The following is a 22,285-nucleotide window of genomic DNA, read 5'->3' on the forward strand; positions in this document are numbered from 1 at the left end:
GAGGGTAGAGAAGATATATCCCCTCCCTCAACCACCTTGACCAAGAAATGACACACATCGTTTCTGCCTGATTTCATTGGAAAAATGTCACATAGCCCCAGCTATATGTAAGGGAATCTGGGAAGTTCCCTGGCTGGATAGCCACTTACTAGCTACCTTTATACAATGAGAGAATAGGGATTTGGGGGGAAACTTAGCTGTTCCTGCCACCAATATCCTATGTTTATCTGTTGCCATTGTGAATTAAATTACTATAGAAGCAAAATATATGACTAAATATTGTCTGGTTTAATTTCTCCATATCTGGGCAATTCTAGTGCCACCCCCAACGTCTGGGATGGTATGGATGCTACAAGCTCCAGTGTGACAGGCAAGGCAGTTAGAATGCTTCTCAAGACAGCACTCCTGTCAGTTACAGGTAATGGCACAGTGTGGCCCCTTGGATTAAAATCCCTTGGCTTAGCCCAACCCAAGAAAAACCAACTGCTTTGCTCTATTCTTGAATATTATCACACATTTACTGTCAATATATGATGGTATCTTATGCCATTTCAGCAAGGAAATTCTTCTTCCTAATGTCTAAATTACTCTAGTCTAAATTACTCCAGCTGCACTCTAAGCTTATTCTCTTTCATCTTCCCTTAAATGAAAGCATCAGCTTTTAACTATTTTTATGTTTCCTTGGATTCATTGCTTTGTTCCTGTGTGTCTTCACTTCAACCCTATACTTTCTGAACGAGGCTTTGAGTGTATCCTCAATTCATTGTAGTATGTCATGGTTGTGCGTGCGCACGTGTGTGTGTGTGTGTGTGTGTGTGTGTGTGTGTGTGTGTGTGAGAGAGAGAGAGAGAAAGAGAGAGAGAGATGTATCAAACAAGAGTGTACATTCTGTGGGCATTAATAGCCAAGAATGCATGTTTATATATATTAAAGTGACAAAAAGTAAGTTTTATAATGTTTAAATATATATGTATATAAGTATTAAAATTTATAGTAATATAAGATGGGTTAAAATTGGTTCAGTCATATAGAGGACAATCTGGCAATGGTATCCAGTATTTAAATGCACATACCCATTGAGCCAGCAATCTTACTGATAGGGATGTATACTTGGATATGTGTAAGTTTATCTTCAAGGGTGTGTCTTGAAACATTATTTGTAACTACAAAAACAAAACGTAACCCTAGTGCCCATCCCTAAGAGGCCGATAAAAGAGACATAGTACATCCCTGGGATAGGATAACCCTGAAACCATTAAAAAGAATGAAGGCCATCTGTATGCCTTTGCTGTGGCAAGAGCTCCATATTACATTATTTAATGGACAAAGCAAAGTTTAGAAGAGGGTTTACGGTTGTGTGAAGCAGGATCCCATCTGTGCTCATGTGGGCAACAACTAAACATACAGGTGTAAATTCTGCCAGGAGACTATAAATTACTTTCCTTCTTCCTGGGCGTGTGACTAGATGACACTCCTGGCCTTTCTTGCCCTATGTCTGGCCATAGGACTGACGGCTGTCAGTGGGCTGCAGGACACAGACATGCTTATGACCCAGCTCCAACCTTGAAGAGTAGCACAAAGGCTTATAAGATAGACAAGAAGCAAGACAGAAGGAACTGGACAGAGCCACCCACTAATCAGGAAAGTCTCTGGATTGTTACGCTGAAGTTACCCTGTACTATCAACATCCATGTCAACAGGTAAATATGAATATAGCCATGGTTTTCCTTTACCTTTTCTGAAAGGAATCTCAAGACATTGTGAACACTGGTGACCTTTACAGAGAAGGGCCAGGTAAGGGCAGGGGTGAGGGAGAAGAGGCCTCTATTTCCCTTTGTATGCTTTTCTGTGCTGCTTGAGTTTTCTAATTGTATGTCTATATTATTTTATCTTTAACAGGAATTACCTGGGCAAAGAGATGATGGCCTTTTTGCTGTTTTCTTCCTTACACTTCTTTGAATTAAAAATGTATACATAAACATCATTAGCCATCAGGGAAGTGCAAATTAAAACCCCAATGAGATATTACTACACAGCTCTCAGAATGGCTAAAATAAAACATAGCAACACCAAATGCTGGTGAAGATGTGGAGAAAATGGACCACACATACAGTGCTGGTGAGAATGGTACAAACAATCTGGGGAACAGTTTAGCAGTTTCTTAAAAAACTAAACATGCAACTATCATACCAGCGAGCAACTGCACTCCTGAGCACTTATTCCAGAAAAAATAGTCTTACGTTCACACAAAACTTATATACAGATGTTTATAGAAGCTTTATAAGTATTGCCCAAAACTGGAAACAATATCCTGTAATAAACCATAATGGAAAAGAATATAAAAATAATGTATATATATGTATAACTGAATCATTTTGCTGAACAGCAGAAAGTAACACAACATTGTAAATCAACTATATGTCAAGAAAGAAATAATGAAAGAAAGAAGGAGGGAAGGAGGAAGGGAGGGAGGGAGGGAGGGAGGGAGGAAAGAAGGAAGGAGGGGGTGGGGGTGTTTATAAAACGGCCACACAAGGGATCCTTGCGGTGATGGAAATGTTCTGTATCTTGACTGTATCTATGTCGATATCCTGAGTGTGATGTAGAATAGCTTTGCAAGATTGGATAAAGGGTACATGGGATCTCTCTGTATTCTTTCTTACAACTGCATATGAATCTATAATTATCTCAAAATTAAAAGTTTAATTTTAAAAAGGAAGCTAAATAAATACAGGAAAATTAGGTAACAGTGCTTTTTGAAAGAGAATTGGGGATGTGAAGTGAGTAGATGCTGTATGGGGCTGTACGGTGCTTAGCTGGGGCCGAGATGAGCTGGGAGGCCAGAGGGGCTGGCGCTGCTTGGGGCCAGCTGGGCTGCTTTTTGTACAGACCAGAGCAGCTGCCCATGCTCCTAAGGACTGGGCAGAGCTGATTAGAACCCTGAATGGCTGGAACCCTGGGAGGCATTAAATATTATGTCTTTCTCTGACCTATGCCTGTTTGGTTGTTCATAATCATTGGGTTTTCTTGTTGCCTCCAGTAATTAGAGAGAGATTTTGGCTACAGATCTCCCCAACAACCAGCCAGCAGATGGTGCGTTATAAAATTGAAACAAGCCTCAGACCAAATCCTACCAACAGAAACATTCATTAGTAAGCTGGCATCAAAATAGTCATGAACCTATTCTTATAGCTCAGTGGAGTCCCAGCTTTCTGTCCCTTAGGCACTCTGTGAAGGCTCATCCCAGGCAGATATGATAATGTGCCGGGGGCAGGGTGCAGTCAAACTTCTAGCAGGGTAGGGTGAGAGTATCCTCCACTATCAGCAGGACATGGGGCCAAATCAGTTAAAGGCCAAGAACACCACTCTGCGATGCTCACAGATTTTACATCCTTGTTCACAGGAGGGCAGACGTACCTGTACAATATTTCTAGCTAATCCACATGTCTTGGAAGGCACTTCCTCAGGAAGATTATTTATAACATCTCTTAGGCTAAGGGGCAAACCCTCTAATGAAAGTCAAGTTAGCTAAAGCACAGATATTGATGAACTCTAATTTATCACCTTTAAAAATTAACTAAAACCTGGATTTAGCCTAGGTCCTGGCAAAAACAGCACACTCAAATTGGGTAACTAGAAGAGAGTTTAATAAAAGGATGATTTACAAAGTGTGACTAATGTGTAGAGGACCCACGAGATTCTGGAGCTAATAAGGGCAGAACTGTTGTCACCTGTGAACCTGAAAGGGTTGGGGGATGAACACCCAGAACCAGAGGGTGGAGAGGGCTGCCTGACAGAGCTGCGGCCATCAGCAGAGGGATACAGCCAGCCCACAGGGAGAGAGCAGAAAGGAACCCAACCTCACACTCCTCTCTCTCTCTCTTACCTGTTGCCAGTATCCCCCAACCCCCACCAAACCCCACTGAAACCAGAAGCCATCTGAGGCCCTTGGTGCAGGGCAGCCTCCTAGGGCACACAGCAGGGCGAAGAAGGGCAGAGGGTGAATCCCGAGGGGCAAGTAGAAGAAACTCAACACACACCACCTCTAGGTGTGGTGGTGTATTCCATTCCTAGGTAATCTACCCAAGAGAAATGGAGGGACTTCCCTGGTGGCGCAGTGGTTAAGAATCTGCCTGCCAATGCAGGGGACATGGGTTCGAGCCCTGGTCTGGGAAGATCCCACATGCCGCGGAGCAACTAAACCCGTGCACCACAACTACTGAGCCCGTGTGCCACAACTACTGAAGCCCGTGCGCCTAGAGCCCGTGGTCCCCAACAAGAGAAGCCACGGCAATGAGAAGCCTGTGCACCACAACAAACAGTAGCCCCCGCTCGCCGCAACTAGAGAAAGCCCACGCACAGCAACGAAGACCCGATGCAGCCAAAAAAAAGGAGAAATGGAAACATATGTCCATGAAAACAAGCACACAAGAATGTTCATAGCAGCATATTACATAGCCCAAAATGGGAACGACCCAAACATTCATCAGCTAGTAAATGAATAAACAAATTGTGGTATATCCATATGATGGAATATTATTCTGCAATAAAAATGAAAGAACCACTGACACATGCTACAACATGGATGAACCTCAAAAATCCTGTGCTAAATGAAGGAAGTCAGGCACAAAAGACTACATATTGTGTGGTGGCATTCATATGAAATGTTCAGAAAAGATTAGTGGCAGCCTAGTACTACGGATGGGAATGGGGGATTAACTGTGACCAGTTGTGAGTGATCTCATTAGGATCTTATTAGGATTATGGAAATGTGCTAAAACTGGATGGCGACGATGGTGAAAACCTTGGTTAATTTACTAAAAATCATTGTACCATACACTTAAAACAGGTGAATTTTATGGTACATGAATTATATCTCAAGAAGCTGTTTAAAATAAAAAACTGATTCACGTGCGTATCATATTATGCACGCTGAAGTCTAACAGCTGATCTTCAGCCATAAAGTATTATAACAAGTCCCACCCCAGGCCTGGAACCTATATAGTGAGGTTTCACTTTGTAAAAAGACAATCAATCAATATCTAGACATATATAGAATGTAATTAGGGGTGATGCTCTGCATCTGTTGTTCCTTTAAATAGTTGATTTCCTAGTATATTTTTAAATGACATAAAAAGAAGTGTACTCAGACATTTTGGCTGGAACACAGCTATGGAAAAGAAATAAGCCACAGAAAATGTCTCAAAGACTTTTGTGTCAATTTTGACTGACCCTAGGTAAAGAAAGCTTCATTCAGACCAGACGGAGCAAAGGAGAAGGTGGGAAGCAGGTTCCCTAAGAGAAACTCATCTTCAGCTGGGCCCGTAACACACTTTCCTCTGAAAAACAACCACCACGGAAAAACTAAACCAAGAAGAATGAACCCCAAGGTAAACTATGGACTCTGGGTGATAATGACGTGCCAGTGTATGTTCACTGTAGCAAACTTCCCACTCTGGGGTGTGTGTGAGGACAGAGGTATATGGGAACTCGCTGTACCTTCTGCAAGATTTTGTGGTCAATCTAAAACTGCTCTAAAAAATAAAGTCTATCTTAAAACTTTAAAAATATCTAGAAAATTAAAAGATAAAAAAATAAGAACTGTCCCATTTTAAGGCCAGTGATATCGTGAAGTCTTCTCTTTCTCTCCTGGAAAATTCCCCACCCCCACTTCCAGCCCTCATTTTCAGTCTGGGAATCTATCAAAGGATGGCTAAAGAATTAAGCACCTTCGTCTCACAATTCACTTCATCAGCCTCCCGAGGGGGAGATTGTCCATTAAATGGAAAACAATTTGCATTTTCAACACGAAGGATGCTCTCTGCCTTGTGTGCTTCCAGCCTCTCCTGAATTGTGCCATTTCTCTCAAGAGCCATAGATTTTTTTTTTTTTTTTTTTTTTGCGGTACACGGGCCTCTCACTGTTGTGGCCTCTCCCGTTGCGGAGCACAGGCTCCGGACGCGCGGGCTCAGCGGCCGTGGCTCACGGGCCCAGCCGCTCTGCGGCATGTGGGATCTTCCCAGACCGGGGCACGAACCCGTGTCCCCTGCATCGGCAGGCAGACTCTCAACCACTGCGCCACCAGGGAAGCCCAAGAGCCCTCGACTTTTTAAAGATTCCATGTGAAGTGGTCTGAGCCAGGAAGGGGGCACGGAGAACATTTGGTTGTCTGGGCCAGCATGTTCCCTTTGTCCTTTTGAGCAGGGCTCCATCTTCTTTCTAGAATGTCCAGGCTGACAGGCTCCATACGTGGGTTTTGCCACCACCCCCCTTCAGGGAATTAAGCCCCAGAAGCAGGCCCTCTCCCAGAATTCCCTGCCTGGCACTGTGCTAAGGAAGAATGGCTGCTGCTGTGATGAATAGACCTTTTTCCTTCTGCTGTGTGTTAGGGCCTAGGTCAAGGAAGGTGCTTGTCACTGCTAATCTATAACAGGTGGTGGGAATGCCAGGGAAGACAGGGCTTCTTCTGTGTGGCAGTAAATAAAAGAAAGGGCTTGAATTCAGGTGCCAAAGGAATGGAAATGGTGTGAAATACAGAGTGAAGCAGAGGCTTCGGAGGCATGAAGAGCAGGTCCATTCTTGTCCTTCCTCCTCCAGCCCATCCCTCTCCACAATTTTTTTCACCTGCTTCCAATAATGCTTGAAATTCCTTTAAAAGGAGGCAAAGCCACTATTGCCACTCTAAATACAAATACAGATTAGGTTAAAATGTAATATAGAATAGGCTACTGGAAAGTTGGAGTAAAAGTCCCTATTTCTACCATGAAATGCAACTAAAACATGCAACCTGAACATAATACATAAAATAAATATAAGAAGACTCCAAAAGATAGTGAGAAGATCAGCTATGGGTCCTGAGACCTGAGGAAACGAGTGGTGAGTCTCCTGGGTTTTCTTTTTGCCTCATATATCCCAGACTTATTGCTGGAGAAGCTGGATATTCAGAAACACCAACAGTACAGACATAAAAAGTCCCAATAAAAGCCTGCTTTCTCTAACCACAGAACCAAAAAATGGCAGTCTAGCAAGGCAGAAAACTTTAGACAGTAACTGTCGTACTCCAGACAAACAACTCAAAAAAAAAAATCTATGTTCCTATTGCCACCCCTGCCTCCAAAGGCTGAGTGGGGAGCTGACACTTCCACTCTTGTGAGGCTGAGTCCTAACAAGGACTCCAAGCCCCTGCCAGGTTGGCATCAGAGAAGGATGAGCAGGGAGCTGGGACTTTCATCCCAGCCACCCCACCCACCATGTCAGCAGAGACCTGAACTTCCACTTCCACCTAACAGTGCCAGAGCACCCCTTCTGCTCTCTCCCCTCTTCCTTCCCCTGGGATGATGACAGAGGAAGCCTAGTGGAGATTCAGGACTTATACCATCACCGCAGTGATAGTGAGACCACCTCCTCCAAGTACTGCTTGTGGGGAGCAGTAAGGATGCACTCTTGCCCCAAAAATCCAGAGTGGCTTATGAGAAGCCAGAACTCCTACACCCATCCAGCAGTAACAAGGAGGCAGCACCCCCTAAAGGAGGCCAAGTGGAAAACCTGGGCTTCTACCTCATCTGGTAGGAAAAAGCAACCCCTCCTCCCCCTGTTGAAGCAATGTCAGTACAGACCTAAACCAGAAGATTTAAATATGATCCAGAGTCTCATAACATAAAACCAAAAATGTCCAAGATTCAATTAAAAAAAAAACAACTCATCACACCAAGAATAAGGAAGATCTCAATCTGAGTAAGATAAAAACAATGGACAAATGCTAACATCAAGATGACACAGATGTTAGAATTATCTGACTAGAATTTTAAAGCAGCTATCGTAAAAATGCTTCAGAGAGCAATCACAAACACAATTAAAACAAATGAAAAATAGGACATTTCAGCAAAGAAATAGAAGATATAAAGAAAAATGAAATGGAAATTTTAGAACTGAAAAATACAGAAAGTGAAATTAAAAACTCAACGGATGGGCTCAATAGCAGAATGGAGAGACCAAGGAAAGAATCCATGAACTTAAAGATAAAACAACAGGAATTACCCAATCTAAACAGAGAAAAAATACACTGAAAAAAATGAACAGCATCTCAGTGACCCACTAGACTATAAGAAAGGTCTTACATTTGTGTCATTAGAGTCCCAGAAGAAAAGAGGACTAAGCAGCTAGGCAGAAAGAATATTTAAAGAAAGAATGAATGAAAAATTTCCAAATTTGTGAAAAGGTATAAACCTACAGATTCAAGAGACTGAGTGAATCTCAAACAAGATAAACCCAAAGAAACCCACAGCAAGAAACATAACTAAACTCCTGAAAATTGAACACAAAGAAAAAAAATCTTGAAAGCAATGAAAGAGAAACAACACCTTACCTATAGGGGAAAATGATTTGAATAACATCAGACTCATCAGAAATCATAGAGGCCAGAAGGAAGTGGAACATTTTTCAAGTGCTGAAAGGAAAGGATTGTCAACTATAATCCTATATTCAGCAAAATTATCCTTCAGGAATGAAGGGGAAATGGAGACAGTCTCTGACGAAGGAAAACAAAGAGAATTTGTCACCCGCAGAGCTACTGTAGAACAACTAAAGGAACTTCTCTAAACAGACAGGAAATAACAAAAGAAAAAATCTTGGAACATCAGGGAAGAAGAAAGAACAATAGAAAGGGTAAAAATATGGGTAAATACAACACATTTTCTTTCTCAAAAAGAGGGGAAAAAAAAGCAATATATGGGAAAGAAAATACAGATTAAATATCCAATAATAATAGTGGCTAAACTTGGAGAGCTTACTCTATGCAAAGCATTTTGCCCGTCTCATCCCATTTAACTTTTACAAAAGCCCAGATGGAATTATCATCACCTCCAGTTTATTGATGTGGAAATTCTGCAGTGAGCATATTGGAGGCAGAGTTTGAACAGACATCTGATCCATTCCCAACCTCGAATTCTTAACCATTACAATCTATAGCATTCCAGACTCTGAACTGCTTTCCTTGAAGCAGCAATAAGCAGGGAGACAAGAACAGGCTCTCTGAGAGAGAGGGAATCCTGCATGAAAGAAAGGTAGGGATCCCAGAAAATTGTTTAACACAGCCTTAGAAAAGAACAAAAGGAAACAAAGAATAAGATTCTACAAGAAGAGCAAAGCAAGAACTAGTCTAGAAGAGAAACAGAATTTAGAATTTGAAGGTTCTTAGGAGACATCTTTTGTGCTCATAAAGACCTGGAAGCCCAGAAAGGATGTGTAACTTGTCCAAAACCTGCAGACAGTTAGTGTCTGAATGAGGACTGGAACTCATAGCTCCTGACCCCCAGGCCATTGCTTTTGGAAAGAGTAAGGAAATGAATTGCTAAGGAGAATCCGCGCATGGGTCTCCTCTAAGAAGAAAGAAAAGTGTCTGAGTCTTAAGATATCAAGGGGGCCACAGGTATATCAGGTCAGCATGAATTTGAGGAAAGAATCTGGAAAATCATAAAAAAATAACCTGAGTTCTCCAGAGAACTGAGAGGTAAGGCCTTGGATCTTGTGGATGAAAGATAAGACCCTTTCCAGAAAAGTGGTCTAAGGTGAAAAAGCAGTTATATAAGAGGTGATATAGTTTTAACACAAATAGCTAGAAAAGCTTTCCTTCTGACTTGGGGTATGGAAGATACAAGGCTTTGGAAAGGGGTTGGCACATGTTCTCTCCAACCTCAACACTCAAATATAACCACTCATCTACTGAGTGTTGGGCACTACTGATCATCAGAAAGTTGCTATATACAAATAAGGATAAGAGCAAAGATGAACTCTTTAGCTGGAAGAAAAAAACAAAAACAGAGTTGAAGTAGAATGTCAGTACCAAAGAAATTATCTTCAGAGCATGGAAGATGGGGGGTAGATCCAAAAGACCAGCACTCGGAGCTTTTAAGTGGTATGGTTACTAAAAAGAAAACCAAAAGTTTCTATCAGGTACCTCCAATATACCTTGCAATGTTCATTTCACAGAAGATGGTTTGACCTCTCTCATGACACAGGCCTTTAGGAACAAGAAAACACATGAGTACTACACTATTGTTGAATGTAGTTTTCATAACTGAAGTGCTTTTCATTATGTTTTTAAGGTGTTGATTTTTAACAGCCATCCTCATAATTTCTAGGATTCTATTTCTTCTATTGTATTTTACATGGTTCTAGAGGTTAGTATAATAGGCACAAGGAAGAAAGAAAATATATAGGAATGCCAGGAAACAATACTTCATTAGTGAAAATGTCGAACTTGTAATAATACTAATAATAATGGCATACAAAACTACATATGCTGTAAACACATTTTTAGAAAAGCGTAACTACCTACTATCTATCTATCTACAGAGAAACAAAAACCCTGGAAGGAAACACTCAAGGACTCTAATCACACTCCAGTGACTCTCAACCCTATCAGATTCTCTCTTTATATTATATTTTTTAACGCCCATTAATCTTCTTGAAGTGAAAGTTATATATATATATCCTACCTACACAAATGATTTTTAAATCAACATATGCCCTAGCTATAATGTAAAGGGTAAATACAAGGAAAGTAGTTTATAATTTTTTTATTGATTTAAGTATATACATGCTTATGGTACAATTACCCTAGGAAATAACAGTGCCCCCATAAATTCCTAAAACAACTCCTAAGGGGAGATACTGCCACCTTTGAATATCATTGTATTTTTTTTAAAAGGTAGCCAGGCGGTGAGATTATGATTTTTAAATTTCCTTTTTTATAGAAAATAGTTTCCTTCATAAGGGAATGTCCATTGCTTTTATAATCAGAAAACTAGTGTTTGGGGTGGGAGTCATGTGACTATGATGTGTTTAATAAAAGGGGAGGAGAAAGTCTCCAGCGACACAACTTACCTCGAATGAATAAGCTTTCCCAATCCCATCTCCTGCTCCAGTGATCACTGCAAAAATCAGAAATGGTTTTAAAGGATAGAATTAATCTTTAAACCCCTTTCTTGCGGGCTACATGTTCTTGCAGGCCTACTCTCTAGGACACAATATTCCAAAGCACTGCCCTTCTGCTCTCCAGCCCTACTCCGCTCAACTGTGAAGTTTCCAGCCTTGACTCCCTTCACTAAATGTTCAAAATGAAGCTTTTTTTTCTTTTTTTGGATGGGGTTTGGGGGGAAGGGTTGGTGAGGCTATGAAAAACATGCTCCAAAATGAAACAAAGAACATTAGCCAGCGAACATTTTATTCAGACCCCATAAGGGTTTAGACATTTCTAAGCCTTAATTCATCAAGGACAAGCAGTGTATGCTATTATCTCTCTACCCACACACCCAATTATCACTGTAAGGACATTTCAAGGTTCCTACTAAAAGTTGAGTTCTCCCCACTTCCTATCCTCACTCTCACAGGACAGCAGCAATCAAAGCCCATTGAAGATAGAGAACTTAACAAAGAGGAAAATACAGAAATACAAAAAGAGGATGCAGTGACATGAAGGGACCTAAAGAACCTGTGCTCACTGGATCTATTGATTAATAGATAACAATGAGATGGGCCTTCTAGTCCTTTTATAGCCAACAGCACATACATATTTAATGACTGAGCTCTAGGGTAAACTTCATTCGTGTGAATGTCACAATTTCAAAACACAGTACAATTCAGTATATACATATCTGCAGTTTACCTTTGCAACAACAATCGGAGGATGTGCTTTCCAAAAGTGTGTACAAAAGCTATGTATATATTTAGTTTACTTGAGAGGGAGATCAGACCAAGCTGAAAAAGCTTCAGGCAGTGCTTCAGACAGAAGCACCCTCATTTTAATAATTACCAGTGATTTTACTTGTTTATTTGGGTACTTTTAAGTGACTCCACGTATATGACTTGTTTTACTCTGTAGAGGTACTTTGCTCAGGGTTGTTGTCTTCTGCCTCACCTTCTCTTCCATTACAGACATCCTCAAAATCACCCAGTACAAGGCCTGAACTATAGTCAAGATAACGTCAATAAGTGGCTGGTACCTACTGAGTGTTTACTTTCTGCCGTGCACTATATTTTTGGGTTTTGTTTATAGTCACTTAGACCTTATTATTTACAAGTTAAATTACACAGCGTGAGATGGACAGGAGGGAGAAGAGGGGAGGAAGCTGGCTCCTGAGGTTCCTGGCCACCTCCACCCCCTCCTCGGTGCGTAGCAAAATCTTCAGTGCTGCCTCTGCCCCAGTGTCCAGATCAGGCCTCGGAACACAGCTTGCAAGCCAGAAATGAGGTCTGGCTCTGACACCCCAGAGCACCAGGGCTCCCACTAGCAGCTCCTTCATGGCGGGTGGTGGGAATGTGAAGGCATCAGTTTGTCTAGGTGAGGGTGACAGATGAGGCTGCTGGAGTTCAGGGAGAAAGTGGAATAGGCATTGAAGGTCCAATAAAGCTCTTCCGTGTCTGGCTTACAGAAATGCAGAAAGAGCATGTGGATGGGCAACCTCACAGCCACCATCTCATCTGATATTCAAAACAAGCCTATAATTCAGGGAACATCATTTTCCTTAGTTTATATTTGAGGAAGCTAAGGGAGAGAAAGTTCTTAACCCAATCAAGGCCACACTGCTAAAAATGATGACTACAGGATTGGAACCCAGGCTCTGACTTTGGGGTCACAAATCTATAAAGAATATCAGTGATGGGACTTCCCTGGTGGCGCAGTGGTTAAGAATCCACCTGCCAATGCAGGGGACACGGGTTCGAGCCCTGGTCCGGGAAGATCCCACATGCCGCGGAGCAACTGAGCCCGTGCACCACAACTACTGAGCCTGCGCTCTAGAGCGACTTCCCTGGTGGCGCAGTGGTTAAGAATCCACCTGCCAATGCAGGGGACACGGGTTCGAGCCCTGGTCCGGGAAGATCCCACATTGCCGCGGAGAACTGAGCCCGTGCACCACAACTACTGAGCCTGCGCTCTAGAGCCCACGAGCCACAACTACTGAGCCCACATGCCGCGACAACTGAGGCCCGCATGCCTAGAGCCCGTGTTCCGCAATAAGAGAAGTCACCACAATGAGAAGCCCGCACACCGCAACGAAGAGTAGCCCCCACTCGCAGCAACTGGAGAAAGCCTGCACGCAGCAAGGAAGACCCAGCATAGCCAAAAAAAAAAAAAAAAAAAAAGAACACCAGTGACAAAATTAGGAAATCAACCACATATGACCGCATATGCACTTCTTTTAGAATGTGTGTTCTCAGAAGGGCTTTGCCATACACTGATGGGCAGAGTTCTAAGCCCCTCAGAGCACAGGCATTTGGATCTGTGTGATGCAGAGTATTTGGATCCAGAACACTCAAGTTCAAACTGCTTAGCAGCTTAGCAAGTTCACTGGAGACGTCATACTGCCCTGAGAGGGAGTGCTCACACACATATTCTCTCTCTCTCTCTCTCTCTGTCTCTCTCTCTCTCTCTCCCCAGATTAACAAGCAACAGTTAAAAACACATTTTATTCATGCCAAACAATTTTCATATAGTAATTTTTTTAGCTTTGGAAAATAAGGATACAGGATGCCTAGTTAAACTTGAATTTCAGGTAAACAACAAATAATTTTTTCGTATAAGAATGTCCCACATAATATTGGGGGTGTCATATACTAAAAACTTACTCTTTATTTATCTGAAATTCAAATATAACTGAGTATCCTGTATTTTATCTGGCAGCCCTATAAGGTTGTTTACAATCTTTCCTATTTAGCCTGGCACTGTATTTCTAAAGCCACACAAATTCTTATTTTTTTTTAAATCATTGGATTTCTTGGTGCCCAACTGTAGTGCAAAACCTGACAGTTGGGTTTTTGTTTTCGTTTTTTTCTTTTTTGTAATGCAAGTGCCTGACTTTGATTGCCAATGAGGCATCAACTTCAAAGAGGCATCAACTTTAAAGATGGTGATTTCTAATAAAAGCTATGCTGGCCACAGGATCATGCAAAGAGCCAGGCCATCTCCCCCAAATGAGGTGCCTTTCTTTTAAAAATCTTGATTGATTTCAATAACTGACCATTTGGACCACTTGTTTTTTTCTCTTCCTGTGCTTTAAATTCCTGCTTTTATGTTTTAAATTCACCATTAAAGAGTGAGCGTGTGAAACCCTAGGCCCCCACCCCAGAATAAAATAAAAGCAGAACTCCAGGCCCATTCACTCTCTCTCTCTCTCTCAATCTCTCTCTCTCTCTCTCTCTCTCTCCCTCTCTCTCTCTCTCTCTCTCTCTCTCTCTCTCTCTCTCTCTCTCTCTCTCTCTCGCTTTGTGCCCATGACCTTGCTATGTGGCACCAGGTGTCCTACATAATTTCCAGGTCCTGAAAGTAATAAACCTTTATTTTTTTTTTTAAAGTGTCCTGATGGTTATTGCTGAAAGCCACCTCGCAATCACAGTAAGAACCACAAGGGCCAGCCCGACCACAATATGGGTTATTGATAGACTGACACCAGCACATACCACCAACTTTGAAATGCAAACTTAGCGTTTCGTTCAAGGAGATGCCGAAACCATAGCCTCGCGTCTTTCACCTTAAACTCAGTATGGAGCTGAAATTCTGCATGGCAGTTCCAGGAGCTAAATCCCATTGGGAGGCAGCAATTAATCAGTCTACTTGGGACACAAACCAGACCCAGATTCCATATATAACCATTTTAAAAACATGTCTCCACAGAGATCTCTATTGCCTTGATTTTGTATTACCCTCACTTCTTGAAAGGGCTCAGAGAAATTTTTTTAACAAAATGAATTTAAATTATTGGACTTCAGAATGTTGAAACACCCTTTAAGAAAATAGAAGCGCCCTGGGCTTTTGAAAATCTGGAGAAGAGGATACATAATTTTCTGCAGCATCTATTATTTGTATCATCAGAAACTCCAAAAATAAGAAAACCCAACTAGTGAGAATGAGAGGAGAAGCACACAGGCAAGGACTAAGTCACATTGTTCCCTAATTATCCTCCTGATGCCCCACATCTCATTTCTCAGACAATCCTAATTTCATTCGTGCTTTCCAGCCTACCAAATTAAACTAACCCAAAGGAATTACATCTTTGCTCTCAAAAGGAAAAGATGCAATATATCTTTTGAGTGATAATAAGCAAGAACAACAAAAGAACAAGAGATGGAAAACTTTCTTTACCTGCCCACTGTCCCATTGACTGCAAGAAAGACCTTGGTGAAACTTGCCAGAAGTGCAGGAAAATACATTTGGAGAATCTCATGCATTTCACCAGGTGGACCAGGCACACCAGCAGCCCTACAAAAATGAAGAACTGTTCCAGAACCTCCCCCATGATGGCACCGCAGCAGATGCTGTTTTGGACCTGGTTGGGGCCCTCACAGCCTCCAGGCGCGAGTGTGACTGCTCTGGAGGAGTGTCAGTCAGTCCCCTTCTGGAGTCACTGGGCACATTCCAACGCGTCACTGTGTCGAGGCATTCAGATTGGAGTAACTTCTTTACACAATCCTCTGATTCACAGGCTTCGGAATAAAATATTCTTTCTAATATCTTTATAGCACTGTTGGGCTTGTGTGACACAGGGGAGTTGGTGAGGAAGTAAAAGGTGGACATAAAGAAAGATAAAGCCTGGACAAAGAAAAATGGCAGCCCAGCATTCCCTCCCTGAATTTGGAAGCTAAAAAAGATACTTAAAAGTATGCAAAATCCTTTAAGTCATTCATTCACTTATTCAGCAAATATTTATCGACTGCCTACAGGTGGCATCACTCTTTGAGGCGCTGGGAATATATAATAGTAAACACGACCAGTCACTGCCATGGGGGAGCTGAGATCCACAGTCAATGTGTGAATAAATAAGATAATGTCAAATATCAGTGCCGTGAAAAAGTGCTACGGAGTGACTTGTTAGAGTGACTAGTGAGCACAGGAAGAAATTCTGTGAAGAGGTGGTATTTTGAACTGAAATTTGAATGAAAAGGAGACAGCCCTGCAAAGATAGGTTTCCCCCTCCAGGCTGAGGGAACAGCTAGTGCAAGTGACCTGAAATGAGAAAGATGCATGTATTTGAGGAATAAACAGCACTACATAGAGGAACTGGTCTGTGGAGAACAAAGGAAGGAAAGAATAAAGTAAGGTGAAGGCATGGGGAGGAGCCAGATACTCCTGGTGAGGAGTTTGGACTTTATGAGCAACCAGAAACCACTGAAGAGACTCAGACAACGGTGTTGTCTAATCCGAGTCACTCTGGATGCTGAGAGAAGATGACCTTTTGGAGGTGGGGAAGGGGAGTGGTCGTGACACTGAAGCAGGGGGAGCGAGAAGATTATGACAGTCATCTGAGAAGAGTGCCCCCATGTTCATCCTTTGGCCCCCATCTCCTTCTGTCCACACTTACTCATTTGGTGATGTTACCCAATCTCTTGACTTTAAGGACGCTGTGCACTGAGGACCCCCAAATGTATAAGTTCAGTGGTAACCCAGGCTGCTCATCCAGACTTGCATTTCCAACTGCCTACTTAACATCTCCATTTGAATGCCTAATACTCGTCTCAAGCTTAAGTCTAGTACTGGTTTCTGATATTACCAGCAAATGTCAATACTTGTTCCCCTTGCAGACTTCCCTATCCCAGAACATGGCGACTCTTATGTTCCAGTTGTTCAGCTTAAAAACCTTAGAGATATCCTTGACTCCTCTCTTTCTCTCACATCCTGCAGCCAATGTGTCTCCTGTTGACCAACAATTGTATTTGTTTTCAGTTTTAGATTACGCTAAACAACATTGCTATGGATATTCTTGTATTTGTACTTTCCCACACGTGTGCATGTCTCTCTCACACACACAAACACGCACATACATGTGATTGCAGGGTCACACATGTTATACAGGTACAACTTCAATTTTACTAGTGTGTCAGTCCCACTCAGGAGACAAACCACACAGCAATTTGAACATGGACTATTCAATATTAAAAAATTAGTTGGGAATTAGCTACTAAAAGGGCATAAAAGAAAACTCAAAAGAATACTCAAAGGCTGAAGAAGAGTATTTAGGAAACAACTTGGAAGGGAATTCCCGGAGCCAAGGCTGGGATTCAGACCTCACTGGAGAGAGTGTGGTTGCAGCCAACTGGTTGGTGATGAAGTTCTCTGGGTTGCCCGAGACAGAGCTGTTCACAGTCATGAGGATAAGTCTGGTTAGCAGGGAACTGCTGCCTGGGACCAGAAATCCCCACTGGGAAGCTGACAAAACTTGCTGGAAAGCTACTGGGGGGTGGGGGGGGTGGTTGCTGTTGAACTCCCTGGGGTGAGCCCTACTGGGGCTCAACTGGGAAAAACTGACATTTATTTTTACAATATCGGGTCTTTCAACCTACAAACTGGCATATCTCTCCTTTTAGGTCTTCTTAATGTCTCTCAATAGCTTTTATAATTTCCTTAAAAATTCTTGCTCTTATAGAAATTTATAATAAGAAAAATATCAAAAATATGCAAAAGTAGAGAGACTAATTTAATGAACCCTCACTTACCCATAGGTATAGGTAACTATGATGACAGTTAATAACAAAATTAACTAGCATTTCATGTCCATTTTTACTTTGTATATACCCATTTTCCCTACTCCCAAACCCCTATAATGGGAAGGACTCTTTAAAAGAATAACATAAAAATAATGCAGTTATTACAATTTAACAATTAGTAGTAATTCCATCAAATATACAGTCGGTATTTAAATTTCCCTGATTGTTAATACATATTTTTAAGTTGACTTTTGAATCATTTTTTTCTTAAAGGACTACACATTGCATTAAATTCATATGTCTCATAAGTGGTATAGGTTTTCTCTCCCACCCTTTAAAAAATGTTTACTATCATTTATTTGTTTAAGAAATTAAGTTGTTAATCTTACAGAATTTTCCACATTTTGAATTTGCTGATTGCATCTCCATGGTGTTGCTTAACATGTTCCTTTGTTCCCTATATTTCTTATAAACTATTTAGATCTAGAGCAGAGGTCAGCAAACTTTTGCTTTAAAGGGCCAGATAGTAAAGATTTTATTTTAGGCTTAGTGGGACATACGGTCTCTGTTGCAAAACAGACCCTGGCCATTGTAGTACAAAAGCAGTCATAAGTACTTAAATGACAACTCTACGGATAGGATGGACCTCAAGGGCATTATGCTAAGTGAAGTAAGTCAGAGAAGAAAGATAAATACTATATGATCTCTCTTATATGTGGAGTCCTTTAAAAATGTGTGTGTGTGTGTGTGTGTGTATGATATGTATATATAAATAAGCTCATAGTTAGAGAGCACAGATTTGTGGTTGCCAGAGGCAAGGGGTGGGGGTGGGAGAAATGGTGCACTTTTTGTGTTTGTCTTTTTGGTTTTGGTTTAAATAGACTGCATTTTTTAAAGGGGAGGGGGTTGGGGAGAAATATGTACAGGAGTACTGGGAACCACGGGTAATTAAGATGTTCCCACCTTCTCCAGTCTTCAGAGATCATTAATACCCAAATGACAATAGTCTAAGTCTCTATTCTACTGCCATCAAAGAGTTCAGTATTTTATTAGGTCTTCCTCCTCGTGTAATTTTAGGGAACCGTTAAGGAACCTGTTGCCCAAATCCTCCCACTCTAGCCAAGCAAATCTGGTCTCTGGCTCTGGGACAATGCTTCACTTCTGCTGGTCACTCCTTGCCGCCTTGCTCCTTTTCCAGGCTGCTATCTTTCTTCTTCTTTCTAAGGGAAAATAAAAACATTTAGTTATAAGACAACTTAATCTAGATTTAGGGGGGAAAAATCTAATATTGCAGGTCAATGACTCTGCTAGCTATACTCAATCTATATGAATAGGTAATGTCTCAGCCTAAAGCATTTTCATATACATGACGGGGAGGGGTAATGATAGGTGTATTAGCATCACTAAAAGTCATCAAAGTGTTGCCTCCAAAATTAAAGGACAGCCTGCTCCCTAAAATACAGAAGTTCATTGCAATCCTCCAAATGATAGTTTTTCAACTTGGGAAAATTTAAGATCTTGTCTCCACCAGCTATAGAGGAGGCAATGTAAACACTGAATCAAAGAGAATTTCTGTAACAAGTGATGTGATTCCTGGGTTTTGTTTGCATATACAGAAACAGTAATGATCAACTTAACCAAATATATACTGAAAGAACAATCTGGGAGATCTTTGGTAGGGAAACTGTGGAGTTACCTGATGACTGAAACTTCCTAACTTGAAAGAGCTATGAAAAAGAGAAGAGACTATAGATAATTTCATATATATGTGGAATATATAATATTGGGAGATAGAATCTAAAAGGAAAGACCAAAGCACAGATAGTGTGACTGTCTTAGCCTGGGTTCTTTCTGATATGAGGACCTTGTGAAGACAGTTATTTTGGGAAGTAATTCCAATGAGCAGGAGTTGGGTTGGGACCAGGAGATTGAACAGGAAAAGACAGAAAGACATGAATATGTCATTGAGCTGGTCACTGCTGTGAGTGACTGAGGCTCCATCTGCTGGAAAAGCCTCTGAGAAAATGTAAAATGCACCTCAGATTCTTCTGCCTTAAGTAAAAAAGTACAGTAGTTTATCTATTGGCTCCCAGCTCCGTGATCAAGGTTGCCCTGTGGGGTATTACCTCCCTCAGTTCCAGGTTTGCCTGTATGTCAGGTGATGAGCGAGTTCCTGTGGGTTAAGAAGAGCCCCAGCTCCCTGAGAGATAGCAGCTACTGTCACGTTCCGCCTGCATTCCTCTCTAAACCACGCCATTTTATTTACCATGGCACTTTCAACTAAGGTCTTTATCTGGAGCAGCTTCTCAGTTCCAAGGGTCAATTGCTCATAAAGCTATGGGCTGCCTGAAGAGAGTACAGGTAATGTGGAGATTAAACTAAAATTAAAGCAAATGAGATGGCCTTTGCCAATGGTGGCTCCCCACTCCTTCCCATTTTCTCCGGCTGCCCCTTATTTACTATGTTTTTTGTACCAGACTTTGCATTAAGCACTTTACAAGGATTACCTGTCTTGTTTAATTATTACGCTTTCCATTGAGGGTTGGTTGGCAGAAGCAGATATTGTGGATCAGCCATCACAGCACAACCACATCCGTCCCCAAAGGAGTGAGAGGCTGAGGTGTTTGATGAATATGAAAACAACAATTACCGTTTTCACTAAGGCCTGGAAAAGGCCAGGCCAATGCCCATCCTGCAGTCCTATGCCTCTGCTTTATTTTTCTTCTGAGTATATTATTTATTGGCTTATCTTATTTGCTCGTGGTTGGGTCTCCTGCCACTACAATGTAAACTCCTTTGGACTGGGACTTTGTTTTGTTAGAGCAAAAGTAAGTAGTCAATAAACAGTCACTCTTTAATGAAAAAGGAAAACGAGCCTTTATTGGTGTGGAAGCAATGAAGTTAAGTTCCTGTTAAAGAAGTTTTGGTAAAGAGGTGATAGACACTGGCACAGCTAAGGGGCAAGTTGCAGGGTCTCAGGGAGCAGGGATAGATCTCAACTGGAAGCCTATAGCATATGGAGTTAATGAAGAGGAAATTTTAAAAAAAACTGAAAAAGGCAAAGATGGGAAGGGATTCCTTCACAATTGCCCCATTTATCAAATATTTGTTTGGTGTTTATCTGTCCCAGCACTCAATAGAGGACAGAATGGTTGGACACAATATGGTAAGATGCAGAAGTGGGAGCAAAGCGGGTGGCAAACTGGAGAAATTCAGAGGAAGAAAGAGGCCTGAAGAAGGCTCTCCAAGATGTTCATGAGGGCCTGGCCTTCCCCCTAAAGCATCTGTGTGAGTGAGCTGTGCTATGTGTTAGGGGAAAGGATTACAAGAAGTTTCACACTAGAGAGACCTGAAGAGAATTTGACTTTGTCACCAAGTTTTCAGTAAAAGAGGACAAAACTAACGTTTCCTACTGATGCAGGTCATCAAATGTCATCCAAAAATGGAGAGTGGCTTTCACAGAGGAAAAGCAGAGCTAATAATTATGTAAAAATGAGCTCCCTGAGAGTAGATTTCTTGAAAGTGGCAAGGTTTAGCAAACCTGAGAGAAAACTAGAAACAAAACAACTTATCCTGGGCTTGAGGGCTATGGATGGTGGAGCTGTGTGCTGTGTATTCAGCCAGTGTCGAACCAGAACTGTTTGTCCAGTGAATCAGTTTTTCCTGTCAAAGCTGAACTTGTCAGACAGACCTTCAAAGAGTTCGAGGATCCCAAGAGTCCCAGGAAACACGTGCCCACTCTTCCTTCTTTGTTTCAAAGCCCCTCTTCCACTGTTGACTGTGGCTACATTTTCTTGTCTGTGGGGCAGGATGCAGCTTGGGAGGCTCAGGCAGCTGAAGGCTGGAAGCAGAAGAGACATTCCTGATCCCACACACCCACTGTTCCTTCCCCTTCTTTAGGTGTCAGAACTCTGGGGGGCCAAATCCTGGGCTAGCGTTTCTGGCCTTGCCTAAAACCCTCTGTGTCGTTCAAACAAACAATAACCATTGTTGTGTAAGTGACGTAAATCAAGCCAGAAACATGCAACCCAGAGAAGTATATTTTATGTTTTGATTTCTTCTTTCCTTTTGGCAAAAACTTGTTGTTCCCATCCCTGCCGGGGCAGATATAAAGTGCTCTTAGTGTGGAGTGGAAAGGGGCCATTCTGCTTGATGGCACTTTAGCCTGGTGCCTGTTCTGGATGCCCCCTGGTTACAAAGACACCTCCCCGTGGGAAAGCAGTGTGGGTCGGCCCAGGCTTGCACAAATGAGGTGCTCCAGCTCCCACGCTGGCTCCCAGATCAGCCAGAAGATTTTCAGCCAGGGCCAGATCTCCTTAGCACAGAGTGACTGGACTGCAGATTTGATAAGACCTCACTGCATCACACAGTGCATAGAGCCCTGTGTCTGAGGTTGAGGTAAGGCTGAATTGAAGGAATACTTTTTGACTAGTAGAAATCACATGTACTATTGAACAGATTATGAAATTGGTATCATTTGTGACATCATCTTTTCCCAGGCTGGGAAAATTAGTTATTTTAAATTTCTCCCTTTCCTTTATGTTGTAGATAGAAGTGGTCACCAAATCCAACATTACAAACAACCCCTCTGAGTGATGCCTTTCCTTTTCATGCCCTGCCATCTCCAAGCACCACCCATCGTCCGGGATGCAGCTGGGAGGAAGGTGAGCATGGGCTCTGGAGAAAGACATTCCAGATGTACATGTGGGCTTTGTCGTGTGACTTGGACAAGCTAAACTTTCTACCCTCAAGTTATTATTATAAAATGGGATTGAAAATACTTCTTACTTTGCAGGGCTATTGTGAA

At 41.9% G+C, this 22,285-nt stretch overlaps 1 protein-coding gene across 1 annotated transcript in view; it reads right to left on the reverse strand.

The window, feature by feature from the left end:
- Positions 1-15,293, reverse strand: part of HSD17B3 (hydroxysteroid 17-beta dehydrogenase 3) — a 45,929-nt gene extending 30,636 nt beyond the window's left edge. Inside the window, exons 1-2 of the mRNA XM_007448292.1 lie at positions 15,140-15,293; positions 10,885-10,931 (exon numbers count right to left, since the gene is read on the reverse strand). Coding sequence (XP_007448354.1) covers positions 10,885-10,931; positions 15,140-15,293 — 201 coding nt within the window. The remainder of the gene's footprint in view (positions 1-10,884; positions 10,932-15,139) is intronic.
- Between the last annotated feature and the right edge of the window lie 6,992 nt (positions 15,294-22,285).

This window comes from Lipotes vexillifer, unplaced genomic scaffold, assembly GCF_000442215.2.
Source record: "Lipotes vexillifer unplaced genomic scaffold, Lipotes_vexillifer_v1.1 scaffold252, whole genome shotgun sequence".
In the NCBI taxonomy this organism is placed as follows: domain Eukaryota; kingdom Metazoa; phylum Chordata; class Mammalia; order Artiodactyla; family Lipotidae; genus Lipotes; species Lipotes vexillifer.